The sequence below is a fragment of the Lotus japonicus genome, chromosome 4, assembly GCF_012489685.1.
Source record: "Lotus japonicus ecotype B-129 chromosome 4, LjGifu_v1.2".
NCBI classification, from domain to species: Eukaryota; Viridiplantae; Streptophyta; class Magnoliopsida; order Fabales; family Fabaceae; genus Lotus; species Lotus japonicus.
In genome coordinates, this window is record NC_080044.1 from 43,832,644 (window position 1) to 43,848,145 (window position 15,502).

Here is a 15,502-nt window from a genome sequence, read left to right on the forward strand (position 1 = left end):
AAGGCGAACTACTGGGTAACATGATAAAGACATTTCGACTCAATTACTCGAGTCTCATGTCTTGGGGGCATGTGGACTGGGCGAGACATAAAGAAGATTATGTCCCGCCCAAAATGAACAAATAACCATTGAAGATAGCCATGGCGGGAAAGGCAACATGACGAGCTTCAATGCCCTCCCTTAGGTGATGGACCCACAAGCCAGCTGGAAGATTCCTTTGGATTTGTCTTATATGTACGGGGATTTGGGCCCTGATTGTCAGGCCCAAATATAGGAAAGATCCATATCACGACCACCCCCTCTATAAAAGGGGAGGTCATCCACTTGTACGAAACCAACTTTTTCAGCATTAATGAGAATATTCCTTTTATGGTAGTTTTGCTATTTTAGTGCTCTGCTAGGGTTTACTTTTTGTCTTTCTCTTACGTAAGCTTGCCCTAGTACAGAACAGAACCTTATATAGAAGGAAAGTAACAGAGGAAATAAAAGCCAATCTTCCATATATATATATGAAGGGCATTACACTTACCGTTTCAATCTCAATACAATAACAATTAAAAAAATTACACACTATATAATTATATACATATATCAACAGGCTTATGTAAAGCTCATGAAATTAATTTTATACATATCACACACACTACAAACTGTACATAATCTATTAATCATGCTTTTAGTGTTGATTTAACATTTGGACAAAAGCCAGACACATTACATTGAGTTGGAAGTAAACATGGTTTTCCCATGTTAAAGGAGACGTTTTACCTGTCTTATCCTTAAATTGATCCTCACAAGTAATAGAATCATCCAAGGAAGCACTCAAGTTTATATTAGCTGAGTATAAATCCTTGGACTTGAAAGCAACCACGGCATCTTCTAAAGATGAAAGGGAATCTTTGTAAAGATCAAAGCAATCTTGTAAACAAGCCTTCACATATTGATCATCAGAAGTTAAATTCTTCAAGAGTTCCTTAATGATGGGAAGCATGTTGGTTCCATTGGATTTGGTTAGCTGAATTGACATGCCCACAAGATCTTCAAGGTTTGAGGGTAGTTTGGTCTTGTTGGAAGCATCATTAAGGGATGAAACACAGAAATCATAGCTCAAATTTTGGTCACTCTTGGAGGCTTCTTTGCAAGATTGAAGGATAAGATTATTAGAACCATTTGAGGATTCAAAGAGAAAGAGAACAAGGAAAACCACTAAGCATAAGGAGAACTTCATTGTAGTTTTTTTTCTCTGTTTGTGAGATATGGAATATAACTTTAAACCTTATTGTAATGTGATAGATGCAAAGTGTGTTATAATTTTTTTATTTATATATGTGAGGAATGTTAAACTGGTATTTTGGTAGGAATCTGATGCTGCATGTTCATTGATCAAGAAAAACTTGCTTTAGGAAAAGCCAAATGGAAGGTAATATTCTGTTTCTATGTGATTGCTTCTCTGTCCTGATTTGGTTGTTTTGGTACTAATTTCTTTCTGCACGTATAATGGACAACAGGAAAATTTGTCACGTAACGCATGCATACATGTGAGTCTTAAGCAAAAGAAAAGTGGATATATAGTTACAAAACAAACAGAATGGGGACGTAATTGACACTAGTTTTTGGTTTTATATAAATGCTGCCGTACTTTCAGATCAGGATTGGTGGTTTGATAAAAAAAATCTAAAATATTGAAACATTATAATTATTCCACAAAATAGCTAGGAAGAAAAAGTAATTGACTTAACGGTATGTCTGTTTACAGTTTTCAAAAACTGATTTCTGTTTTTAAAAACTACAAATTTAAAAACCTGTTTGTTTTCGAAAACTGCTTTTGGAAACCGTTCTCAATTTCGGTTTTTAAAACTAAGATACCATAACAGTTAAAAGATATTTTCTATTTCAGTTTTTAGTTTTCAAATTACAGTTTTTTTATGTTGAAAAACATCTAATTCAAACATTTTTTTTCTTAAAAAATAGTTTTCGAAAATAGTTTCTAAAACAGTTTTTAAATACTATTATCCAATGAAAGATTCGGGGTCATATTTAGTGAATTTTTTGAGAGACTAAAAAGAGATACCTTCACTCTCCTCGTTTACCAAAATTTATTTAGGATGAGGGGATGGTATCATAGTCAAAGGTGGGGAAAGTTGATAGGCTTAAAAAATACTTACAATATATTTGTTAGTTGAAACTTTGGATAGTTCAAACACAGTTTCATTACCAAAATCAATGGCAAGAACATTGAAAACCAAGGGGAAGAGGAAGAAGACAAAGACGAAGAGGAGAAAAAAAAAGAGCTAGTTTAATGTTTGCCAATCTGGTTGATTCACCAATCCCGCCGTGACGCCTTTGACAACGGTCAGATACACCAGACGTAAGCTGTTTTTAACTAGAATCTTTTGTTAGCTAATGATCGTGGTTGTCTCCACCCGTTGCTGAAGGACTTTCTCCTATACATCGATTCGCCATCAACACCTTCACTTGAGGGGCTGTAATGTGCCTAGTTTCTGAAGATGATGATCACGAGCTTGTCTCCATCAACAACTATGGTGAATATGGTGGAGGGAGATAATCTGGCAGGTTTGTCGTGGAGGCAGTTAAGCTTGAAGGGGAGGAGGGGAATTCAGGTGGGAGCATCTAGGAAGTGAGATAGAAGAAAGGAGCAAAGGCAAGACATTCACTTCAACGTGTGCTTCCTTGTGTCTTGCCTAGTCAATAAAATATTTAAAATAAGCCACATGTCGCACTGAGTTGGACTTGCATCACTTTTGGACGAAAAAAGTATCAGGAATAACCAAAATAAAAAGTTAAAATCAAAATGACCAAAACCAAAAATAGTAAATTTTACAGGGACCAAAAACTTATTAAAGCCTTAAATTCTTTTGATTTTAATTTCATATGAAAACGTGAAATACATGTCAAAACAAAGACAAACGATCCCATGAAAATAGAAAGAAAGGTATGATTTTATGAGAATCAATTATTATCATTATACCAGTTTAACATATGTGTGTGTGGATAGAAACTCAACCTTCTTAACTAAAGGACTAACAAGACAGGGAGTCGGAACCACGTTAAAGAAAGAGCAAGTGCTCTCTTGTTCAGATAAATTAATTATTTATACACAACTGAAAACAAAATGGTGACAGGACAGAAACAGACAATTTACAACAGAGACGTTAGTGGAAGCATGCAAAAGATGCAGTTGCTCTCACCTCCCACAAGAGCTGGTCTCAAGCTAAAATATTTACTCAATACAACTGTGGTGGTTTGGTGTGGAATGTGGATAGATAGACTTGTCAGGTCCCATCCAAATTGTTGGTTTCTTGTGTTCTGCTCAATGAAGACCAGTTGAATAGTTCAATATACCAAGTCCCCAATTTCACAACAATCACAGATCAGGATGGGACCGTATGTTTGAATCGATACATGTGGTCTGAGCCAAGGATGCTGCTACAACTTTGAGTTCTGTCTCCAAGGGCACCCACCGTCAAATGCATGCTCTAACACATCTTCCACTCGCTTTGCAAGCAGAATCTGTCAAGTTCAAAAAGGAGACTGTGATTTTGTGTTTCATTTCAGAGATGATAAGATATAATGGACGTGATTGTGCATCATGACAAAGTAGAAAACCAAATACAATAGTTAAAAGTGGGAAAGTAAAATACAGAGAGAACTTCCAACACCAAATACTTGTCTAAATCAGTACGAAGCACGGACAACTCATAAAAAACTGAGCACCCATACTACAAAACATGGAAGCAAAATTACCTCCAGATTGGCCAGCACTGATGATGGTACTTCAACCAAGTCCTTCAAGTTCCTTTCAGGAAGGATAACTCTCTTAATACCATAACGATGTGCAGCTAATATCTGTAAAAGTTAAACCAAAATCAAATTATGCCACCTTTAAGAACCTTATCTTACTGTCACTGGAGCTGGGAAGTGTTTATTCAGATACGATCAATGAATTTAAAAGCCAGGTACAATCAACTGTACAAATGCATTCTATTTTGTAGTGTAGTTCCACTTGTAATGGCCGACTGAGTTCATAGTTCTCTTTTGGTGATTGGTTAGTTTTTTCTTTTTATTGTTTTGGGTATAAAATATATATAAACCTTTCTTTCATGTCATCTGATGGGCATCTCGTCCTCACAATCAAGTTCACAATGCCGTAAAGCACAAAAGAGACCCATTTTTTGCATGTCTATCTCAACAAAGATACATATCTGACAACTCTTTCCTCAAAATAAACTTGTTATGAACTTAAACAAGTAAATAGAGCATAGTTCCATCCACTGGATCATTGTTATTTTAAAAATAAAGTAAATAGGTAGCCTTTGTAATTATGTAAAGTAATTATTGTAAATAGGGTAACAATGTTATCATGTATTTCATGTATCTATCATATATTACTCATTCTGTCAATTAACATGGCATCAGAGCATCCATGACCAAGTGGTCTAGACTCTAGAGTTTGATCCTTAATACCCTTTTTATTCTAATAAAAAAGGTTGAATTTCAGCACAAAGTAGGTAGGCATGTGCATTGTCTACGCTCCAATCCCATTGGGCTCTTGCATGAGGGGGATGTTAAGAATATAATATAAAACCATTCAAATGTCTTCATCCAATAGCTTAAACTTTTAGGATAGTTGGTTCATGAAAGTTTCCTTAGATTAGAGAGGATGCAGAGAGCTGTGATGTCCTTCAATCCCAAAGTTTTGTGGATTCCTTTATGTGTATTAGCTTATTAACTTATATATATATCTAGCAAAATATCATTAAATAATATAAATGTGAATTGATCAACTTCAAGTGTTCTATTTATTAGTATCATAAGATTGATTTCGTTCTTGTAAGACCCATGGCTTAGCTCAATAAATTGGACAGGGGTCATGAAGACAAAATAACATTACCTTATCCTTGACACCACCAACAGGTAGAACAAGACCCCTTAACGTCATCTCTCCAGTCATAGCTGTATCTGATCTCACTCTTTTCTGAGTAAAAAGCGATACCAAAGCCGTGACCAAGGTTACACCTGCTGAGGGCCCATCTTTAGGCACAGCACCTGCAGGAAAATGTATATGTACATCACGTCCCTCCAAAAGATTAAATCCTTCTCCAGCAGCCAGCCTAAGATCAGTTGCCCTTGCCCTTACCTATCAGGAGATCAATTATTTAAAGTCAAGAAAAGAAAGTAATGAATCTTGATTTAATCCATGTGTCTAGCACATATAACACTGAGATGGAAAGTGTTAAACGCAAACAAACACGAGCCAAACAAACACGAGCCAATGAGCAGTAACACGGATATTGTGCATCCTTGAATCTAAATGACCAAATTAAATCTAAATAGTAAAAGAAAATGCCACTTTTTCCATGTTGGGGCCTAACCGTCTTCATGATTTACAGGTCATCTTCAAAGTTTGTCTAAAACATTTTAGCAGATATATGTTATAGTGGACTGGATATATATGTTATTCCGCATGGATGAAATGAACAACCCAAATAGGAAATGATAGTGTTGGTTGATTAGTGTTTGTGTTTTTTTGGCCAAAATACATACCGCTGCCAATGTTGGCTGTGAAATTATACAGGGTTGGAGCTTGGATCATTCATTTTCAGGTCTTGGGTCAACGGATTGTGGAAACTAGTCTTTTACCCGTGCAAATGCACGGGTTTCTGTTTAAATTATTATTTGTATTAAAATTATATGGAAAAGTAATATACTTTCGTAATTACATTAACACAAATTCTTATAATTAAATTTATACAATTATAGATAAAAAAATTATACATTTATAATAGAACAAAATCAAAAGTGAAAAAATATCAACAGTAAGTGATAAATATAGTCAAACCATACTTTTGAAAAATTTATATGTTTCTTCTTATTTTACTCTTTATTTAATTAAATATATTAATATATTTAAAAATCAAATTGAGTAAAAATAATTTGTGTTTGAAAAAAAAAATTACAGCTATGGAGATGCTTTATTTGCTCTGACTGGTATTGAATTACCCTACGTAATTGGTCTAAAATTCATTAGGATTCAATTTTCAAAAAGCAAAACATTAAGAGGAATGTAACGTAAGAAAAATTAAAAGAACAGATGCAGACAAGCGCGTATGCTCTACGGAGTGAGAAAAAATTAAGAGAGAATGAATATTTTAGAGAAAGAGATGATGTGGCTAACTGAGTTAGAGAGTATAGAATTAGAGTGTCTCACTCTCTAGTGATGTCTCAAAAATATTAGATAACAGGGTGGATATCACACACACACACATTGATATTAGATAATCTACGAGATACACACACTATAATATGTGCATTGTGTGTGTGTGCGTACATGTTATCAAATATCTAAATAATATAGAAATAATGCAATATAAAAGAAAATAATGATACACGTAACAATAAAGATAAATGAATATAAATAAAATAATGTACATCTCATAATAAGTCAAATGAATATAATGAAGTATAAAATAATACACACACAAGACCTATTCCTTATCACCAGGGTGAAGGGGAGGGAGGCAGCATTATATCTTGTTAGAGGATTGATTATTGCTTATATAAATTCAATAATTTATCTGTAAGCTAAAGGAACCCCTTGCAGGGGACGAAAGTCAAATAGATATGATTGCTTACCCATGTTAGTGCAATCTGTGCTGATTCTTTGATAACATCACCAAGTTGTCCAGTGAGATGTAGTTCGCCCTTCCCCGCCATTGCTGTAGCCTCCACAAACTGAACTTCTCCCCCAAAAGCAGTCCAAACAAGTCCAACAGAGACTCCAGGGGTAGCCACACGTTCAGCAGCTTCACTACCATCAAATCTTGGAGGCTGCATTTTATGATACCGACAAATTAGGCCTTGCTCCTACTTTAGAATATCATCAAATTAATCATCATTTAACTATGTAATGATTTGATTATGTAAAATGGTTCATGATAACATCATAATCAAGGCAACTCATTCACTAGTAATAATGCATTAGAGCTATAAAGTAAAAATGCATTACAACATAGTATTGCATGTCAATTACCCCAAGCACTTTTTCAAGCATAGTTTCATCAACAACCAATGGAGAGGAAATCCTGAATGTGCTTGAGATGTCCTGACTATTGACACCCATCGGTATCACTTCCATTTCAACTTCAGTTCCTTCAGCCAGTCTGTTTTCCAGAAGTGGTGTAGTGAGTTTTTGCATCCCTTTGTTCAATGGAACTACTTGTTCTTGCTCTGCAACTTTTACTGCAGCAGCACGAGCCAGGGCAGCTAGGTTCCTCTCCAAACTTCTCACACCAGCTTCCCTAGTATATCTCTGAATGACAAGTTTCACCATCGCCTAGATAAATAGTTCTTAATTAGAAATCTATACAACATTGCTTGCTAATAGTACAATTGGCATATGAAGTATTTCAGTGTGACCATTATGCTTCATATGTTTTTATTAGTTTTATCGCATCCTTTGAGTGCGATGGATATTGTAGAATGAAGAAATGCAAACACAGAGACTTTCAATGTTCAATCAACAAAAAACATGATCCATGTTTAAAGTTAAACCATAGAAAACATTAGTTTTCCAAGATTATGCAGACTGAGAAAAGAACTCAACTAGAACGGATAATTATAAAATTGAATTGTTAACATATGTAAAATTAATAATGCATCAAATGCCCCCCTTTTCTTTGAAATATGGATGTATTTGTTTGTTTGGCTTTAATCAAGATGGCACCCAAAATAAATGCACTTCCACTGAATGAGCAGAAAATTTGCATCAGTCCTGATCTTCTTATATAAAAAAAATTCAATACCTCTGGAATCTGAAGAAACTCAGAACTCAGCCCATGCTGGTCTAGAACTCTTGGAATCAAATGACGCATGGCTATCTGTAGCTTTTCCTCAGGTGTATATCCAGGAAGCTCAATTACTTCCATCCTATCAAGAAGTGGTGGGGGAATAGGCTGCATCCTATTTGCGGTAGCCACAAAAACTACCTTGGATAGATCAAATGGAACATTTAAATAGCTAGCTAACATTAAGGAACAACTTTAGAAGGAATTCTTTTTAAAAAATACGTACAATAGAAGAAACATAATTAGTGAGGAAGAAAAAGGATGCCAACAATAAGCAGGATAAGATATCCTAACTCAGCAATGAGCATCAGATAAACAAAAACAAAATTAACAAAAAGGAAAAAGTTCTGACAAATTAATAGGTATATGGGTATGCGGAACATTAACACAATTCCCTCACTAAAAGAGAGTTAACTTAATTTAGGATTGGCTTATCCTTAACAAATCATCCAAGAGGCAAACAGTTAAATCAACACAACCAGTGAGGGAGAACAAATTATGGGAAGACATCTTTAAAAGTGTAGGATACTGATCATTGAATGTTTTATTTTGTTCTGGATCCAGAACCTCTAGCAATGCTGAAGCCGGGTCTCCACGAATATCAGAGCCTGTCTTGTCAACTTCATCAAGCAACATAACCGGATTGCAAACACCTACTCTCTACATCGATCAAATGTGAAAAGTATCCATTAGTCTAGGACCCCAGTGGAAAAGAAAAGGCAAGAAACTAAATTTTATAAATTATATTCTGTTAGGTCCAATCTTTTTGCTTGCCCTTGCAGACTTCAAGTATGTATTATAATGTGTAGAGAAAGAACCAAAAAAAAAATCAGTATAGTTAGCTTTAAAATACTTATTATGAAGTACTGTGCTAATATTTGAGATAATGTCTTCTCCATTTGTATTTCTGCCCCTTTTCATATGAGACACATAATTAGCAAATATGGATAAGGTATTTATTACAAAGCAAAAACAAAAATATACGATCTTAAAACAATTAAAAACTTTGCCACGTGATTACACTAATTAAAACTATTTATTGACCTCCATATTCTATCTGAAGCATTTTATACATTAGACAACAAAAAAGAAGCCTTACAACATATGATCACATGAGAACAAATGAACTCCGCCACATGAATTTACTAAACTATTTGTAACATATGAACATTTAACACCTTCGACTTAAGTTGTCTTTCTCTCCTTGATGAAAAATTGTTATGAGAAATGAAAACTACAAGATAGGAGGACCCAACATCCTTCGAGAGACAAAGGAACAACTGAACCAAAAAAGAATAGAAAAGAGGGAAAAATAACTCAAGACTCTCCAATTTCTTTTTATATCTGATTCTGATTTCTAAAACTGACTCATGGAAGTGGTGGTGTCACTAATGTTATCTTTTATGGAAACAAAAGCCAAGGATGACATTGTTCTTGTTTCCAAATCTTTCTTTACTATATTGTTACCACACGTGTAACACTTATTTATTTCAATTTTTCAAATGAATACTTTTTGGAATTAGTGAGTTTTATCTGATCTAACACTCCAGTCATATGTATTGATTCCTCGTAGATGTATTAGTTCACTCTAAACAACCCATCAAGCAGTCTACCTTTGAACTTGACACAGGATAGGGAATTATGGCATTATGTGATCTGTGTAGCTCATCCAATCTAATGGCAAAAGCGGAAAAGTCTAGTTGTTGTTCTTGAACAACGCACTTCTTCAGTGTCTGAATCTAAAAATTACTGAACCTTCTTGTATGTATTGCTCTCTTGCTATTTTAATTTTTAACTGAATCGCCATTTTCATTGCGGTACATTTTGAATCTAGATTTCGGCTCCCTGCTCCTAATATTGACTACCTCTCAAGTCTCTTTCACTAGAACGAAAACTAGCAAACAAGAAGATGTAAGCATTCCGTGTATAAAAAAAATAAAACCTACCAAAAGAATACGTATTTGCAAATGTCACATCAGACACTATTACAAGAAATGTTCAAAATTTTAAGTGCAGTTTAACCTTTAATCCATCTATAAGCCGCCCAGGCATGCTTCCAACATATGTTCTCCGATGTCCTCTAATATCAGCCTCATCCTTAACTCCACCAAGGGATATGCGTACAAATTTTCTACCCAAAGCAGCGGCAATAGAGGATGCCAATGACGTTTTCCCAACACCTGGTGGTCCAACAAAGCACAACACAGGACCTCTTGCATCTGGTTTAAGCTGTCACGCATATACATAAATTAGAAACACATTAAATGTCACAAGCACAAGATACTTACAAGTATAGTTACAGGGTAATTAGAAACCTTGCGAACCGCCAGGTACTCAATTATCCGTTGCTTGACCTTCACTAAACCATAGTGATCACTGTCCAGTCGCTTCTGTGCAGCTCTCAAGTCCAGTTCTATCTCTTCACTGGCCTTCTGCCAGGGAAGATCAGCAAGAAGCTCTAGGTAAACCCGTGAACTGTTGTACCCAGGTTGCTGAGGCTGCATCTTTTTAATCCTCCTGAGATATAAAGTATAGTAAAATGAACTGATTGTCTCTACAAGGTTGTAAAATCACTTAAGATACAATCCCTGTTTTTTATTATTTTACCAAACATCTATAGCAAGTAATTCGCCCACAAAGATCAATAATCATCATATTTAACTATGTTAATGTTACCATAAAAAAGGGAAATGGAGGGATTGGCAGGGTGAAGGGCCAGGGTTCAAAGCCTGGCGATGGAACTAATTTACTAACAATTAACAACTAACATTTGCCTATAAAAAAAACCATAAAAAAGTACCTCAACTCTCTGTGTGCATGTTTCCATACACTCTGTGGCATTCCTGCACTTTGCATCTTTCTTTCAAGGGCAGCTAGGTCATCCTCATCATCATCATTATCACCAAGCTCCTCTTTTATAGCCCTCATCTGAAATATATTTTGCACAAAAAAATTCAATTAGATAAAATTCCAAACAAGATAACAAGATAAACAAAGCTGTAAAATGCTCCTCTGCGGCAGAGATGGCCAAGACTATCTAAATCCTTGCAATAGTAGGAACTGAAAATTCTGGATATTATTCAGCAGATAAAAGGGAGCTATGGTCCTAAAAAAGGAGGTAATCCCTCTGGAAAACAGAATGACTCACACACAAGTCTGCAATGTGCAGTCAACCCCCCTCCCAAACCTCCATCAGCTTTTCCATACCCCTCTCTACAATTCTCCTCCCCCATATGTATTATTACTCCCCATTCATTCTGGAATCTTTCACCCCACTCTCCATATGCCACCTTTACATCTCCACCTCCTTACCCTCCATTTTAAACTATTAGAGCAAAATGATTGCTAGAGCTCAGCTGAGGTATACTTAGTGGAGGGGTTTTTCATCTATCATACTAGGCTAGTAGCCATTGGAAATTTTGGCTTGAAACATGTAATTTATTTTTAGTAAGGTATAATCTGTATCAATGTAGCCCATATACCCTTGCGAATATTCATATTTAACAAATATATAAAAAGAATGCAGCAAGAAAGCTAACCTGCTGGCGCAAAAGAAATTCTTTTTGAGATTTTGACAATTGCCCTTCAACCTTTTGAGTAATTTTCTCAGCTACACGTATTGACTGTTGATAGTAGACAGACACGAGTAGAATTAGAGACAGGCAATAGAATACCAAACCCACATCAAGCATCATTAACTCTATTACTTACCTGTAAATGCCTATCAACTAACTCAGTTGCTTTAGAAAGCCTCACTTTGGGGTCAACTGAATCCAACATAGATAGTTGTTCTTCAAAACTTATCTCAAAACTAGCAACAAATATATCAGCCAACTTGTGAACTGGAACATTGTCCAAAAGGAGTTTTGTCCTTCCACCAGTTTTTTGTTTCTGTAAACAAAATGTTAGCTACTAATACAAATATAACGAAGAAAACATGGCATCCCAAAATCATATAAATAATTTATAACTATAAAGCATAAGTCCATTACCCAACCTAAAAAATTAGACTATGTACAAGCTATCAAGATATGAAGAATGCAGAGGCATCATTGTATGTATTAAAAATATTATAAGCAAACATGGAATGCAAGATATTATTCAACCAATCAAACCAGAATTATAAGGATTCTAAAGCTCAATCCTCAAATGGAAATTCCAAGTTATTCATTCAATGTAGAAGAAGTGTTCAAGTTACAAGCTTTACCAGCTCCAGAACAGAAATAAGCTCCATCGCAGTTGCTTTGAATCGGCGAGACAACAATATGAAATCTGGATCTTGCTCTACTTGTTCCATCTCTAGATTAGAAAAACAGAAGCAACTCAACAACTTAAAAAAAAAGCATTAAATCTTAGCAGTGATCAAATCAACAGAGCTCCCCTGTTATTCATTTTTACTTTTTACGTAATCCTAAAATGTGGCGAAGTAGTCAGTGAAAACAAGGGAACAAAAAGAGAACAAACTACTTCAAGTTAAACCCGCATATACCCCTACCTCATTAGAAGGTATACAATTAAAATGTTTAATGTTATCGTCATTATCTGATCTTTAACATCGTTTCCAACAAGTGAGTGATTGCATCCTATGAATCTTCAAATATATATCAGATCAACATTTCGCACAGCGTTCTCAGACATCGTCATACATTTGGAAAGGTTGCCTAATTACTATAGTGTTCATGCTTGAATGATCTATGCATTAATAGCAAGAAAAAAACACTGTAATATATAATATTTACATCAAGTAGAAGGCATAAGTCTCCACATAGTGATGTAATTATTAATAACAAAATAATATCAAACTTCTGGGGGAGCAGATCACTATCAGGTATACAACTCTTGCATATTATAATTATTATCTAACTTCTGTTGTTTAAATTTGTTACACAGAAACCAGAAAGATAATATGTGTGCATGTGTGTGTGTGTATATTTATATATCTATATGTACACGCACACATTGCCTGCACAAAAGTTAATGCCAAAGAGAAAAATGATTGACTTACCAGTCTTAGTCTCAAGGGAAGAAATCCTTGCAGTATGATATATTCCTCTTGTGTTTAGTTCCTCAACGCTAAATCTACACAAACCTTCAAGAACTACTATGTATGTGACTCTTCCACTTGGCTTCTCCACTCCCCTTGATAAATGTAATGCTCGAGCAGCTACCCCTCTGGAGTCAAATGTATTTTAAAATCAACCTCGATTTGCAGATTTTATATTGCACAAAATCCATAAGATAGTAAAATATTTACGATACAGCATTAGAAAATTAAGCTTTTACAATTATAAAAATCTGAAAGTATAAATATAAAAGAGAAGCCATCAGTTCAGTCAAAAAAAAATATGAGGAAGAAGAAGAAGAAGAAAAGGACAATAAACCAAATCAAAAAACATCAGGAAAAATCTTTAACGAATACATCTTTACATGGACTGCAGATGGACAGATGAACTGTTAGAATGTATATTTTTTTATCAAGCAATTTGATCTAAGATTCTTAAACTAACACGAAAGGAATTTATTTACTTGAGCTATACCTGTTATGCCAATGAACACCATCATTCTGCTTTTTGGTATCAGCCTTATGAGAATCTGATGAACCGTCTTTTACTTTTGAGCTTTGGTCTAGAAAATCAGTTCCTGCACCTGCAAAGAAGCAGAATAAAAATGAATATTAGAAAACCAAATTTATAAGTTTCCTAAACATTCAAAATTGTGAAGGGATTCTCTCCAGTGACTTTTCCACAGGACAGGATCTCAACCACTGAATATTATACTTTTTACAATAATATAATCTAAGTTTCAAAAAGTTTTAATGGTTGGATTACCAACTACACCTAATGCAGTGAAACAGTACAATTGAGCATCCTTTTCCTTCAAGATTATGTTCACTCTACTCTAACATGATTTAGCAGATAATCATTTATGTTTGGATACTCTAACATTTTTTTTTTGATAGGCAAATGTTAGTTGTTAGAAATGTTAGTAAATTAATCCCTCCTCCAGGTTCGAACCCGGGACCCTTCACCCTTCACCCCACCCAACCCTTATGTCCCTAGCTCTTACCACTTGAGCTATCCTTCGGGGACTTGGATACTCTAACATAGTGCAGTTAATGGCGGACGATGCGGAGAGCCGAAAACTCGCCATATTTGACAAAAAATGATGGCGGATTAAGGCGGGACATTGGCCCTGGGGGAATCCCAAGAACCCGCCATGGCAGATATTTGATAACAGTGCTCTGAACCTTGAGTCAAAGTGATAAAATGAAGTTTTGGCATTTATGCTTGAATTTTACTACAATCTTACTTTTTAGGGAAAACTTTCCAAACATAACTTTTAACCAAAATCAATTTTATAAAATCAAGTTCTTCCAAAACTAACTTGCAAAATCCAGTTGATCATCACCTTGAGATACAGTGGGACCCAGTTGCTTAATTTCAGCAGCAGCAGCATCACGAACTGGCAAGATGCCAATCAACCCCTTCTCTTCTCTCTGCCAAAGTTCTTGTTCCACCAACTTCACACTACATTCATTAGCCAAGCAAACAGTCAAACTTCATAATAATGCTAAAAGACAAACTCAGAAATCATACAGGTTCAAACTTCTCCGTACAAACCTATGCATCAGTCATCACCTTTTGGACCCAACAACACAACTAATTACCAAAAATGAAAGCGAGAAAAAAACCACAAATTAACCACAACAAGCTAAAGGGTATCAAATCAATCAATCAATCAATAAACACAAGTGCAAAATCATGAAACGAAAATCCATGTTCGGAAACTTGATATGCCGATTGATTGAAAAATTTGTGGGAAATGAAATTAGTACCTGCTAGGGGAAGTGCAGCGGATTCTGATGATGGCGCCGGGTAAGAGGACCTTGTTCCTGAAAGGGAGGATCGCCAAGCGACTCGGAAGCTCGACCGATTCAGCCATGGTGGCAACTCGGGATCAGTGTGTGATTTCTGAGAGGAAAGGGAAGGGAATGAAGGGTGAAAAGACGAACACCTCAACAAGAAGAGAAATTAAATATATAGAACCAAATCCGCAAGAGACACAGGAACGTAACCAAGCTTCGTTTTCTTCTCTCCATTGATTTTTCAGTTTACTTGTATTTATATATATATTATTATATTATTATTACTAGTATTTAATAAGAATTTATTTATAATTCTTTCTAACTTTGCAGAAAGATAAGAAAGACAAATATTTAAAAATATAATTAATTTTGTTAATTTTTCTTTTTGAAAGGAATTTTTATTTTGATTAATTTTGTTAATTTTCATAAAAGCATTATGGCAATTTCTATGATACTCATCTAAAAGTGAAAGAGTTCCATATCTTTTAGGTTTAATTTTGCTCATATCTCGCTTCTTTATCTATATAATCATCGAACATATCTCTTATTTATTCAAGAGTGTGATTCAAGTGTGGATAAAAGACTTATTAATTAATGTCTTACAAAATCAAATTGCATAAAATTGAGGTTGTTAAATTTTTAAGCTAATCTTATATATAAGACCAATTGAATTAAATGAGTCATGTTGGTTTACATTTAAAATCATCTTACAAAGAAAAGATAAGATAATACTTATTAAAATATGAAAATACATTAGTTTATTTATTCATAT

At 34.8% G+C, this 15,502-nt stretch overlaps 2 protein-coding genes across 2 annotated transcripts; both read right to left on the minus strand.

Moving 5' to 3' along the window:
- Nucleotides 1-483: 483 nt before the first annotated feature.
- Nucleotides 484-1,285, minus strand: LOC130713801 (putative invertase inhibitor). The gene has a single exon (XM_057563608.1). It carries the CDS (start codon nt 1,226-1,228, stop codon nt 677-679), a length of 552 nt encoding a protein of 183 aa, XP_057419591.1. The 5' UTR covers nt 1,229-1,285; the 3' UTR covers nt 484-676.
- Nucleotides 1,286-3,068: 1,783 nt separating this feature from the next.
- Nucleotides 3,069-14,959, minus strand: LOC130710520 (lon protease homolog 2, peroxisomal-like). The gene is made up of 17 exons (XM_057559818.1): nt 14,701-14,959; nt 14,274-14,392; nt 13,403-13,511; nt 12,871-13,037; nt 12,073-12,164; nt 11,577-11,756; nt 11,405-11,488; nt 10,666-10,793; nt 10,181-10,382; nt 9,888-10,094; nt 8,395-8,525; nt 7,824-8,037; nt 7,052-7,354; nt 6,655-6,849; nt 4,913-5,158; nt 3,766-3,867; nt 3,069-3,531 (listed from the first exon to the last, which is right to left on the minus strand). Exons 1-17 carry the CDS (start codon nt 14,805-14,807, stop codon nt 3,448-3,450), a joined length of 2,670 nt encoding a protein of 889 aa, XP_057415801.1. The 5' UTR covers nt 14,808-14,959; the 3' UTR covers nt 3,069-3,447.
- Between the last annotated feature and the right edge of the window lie 543 nt (nt 14,960-15,502).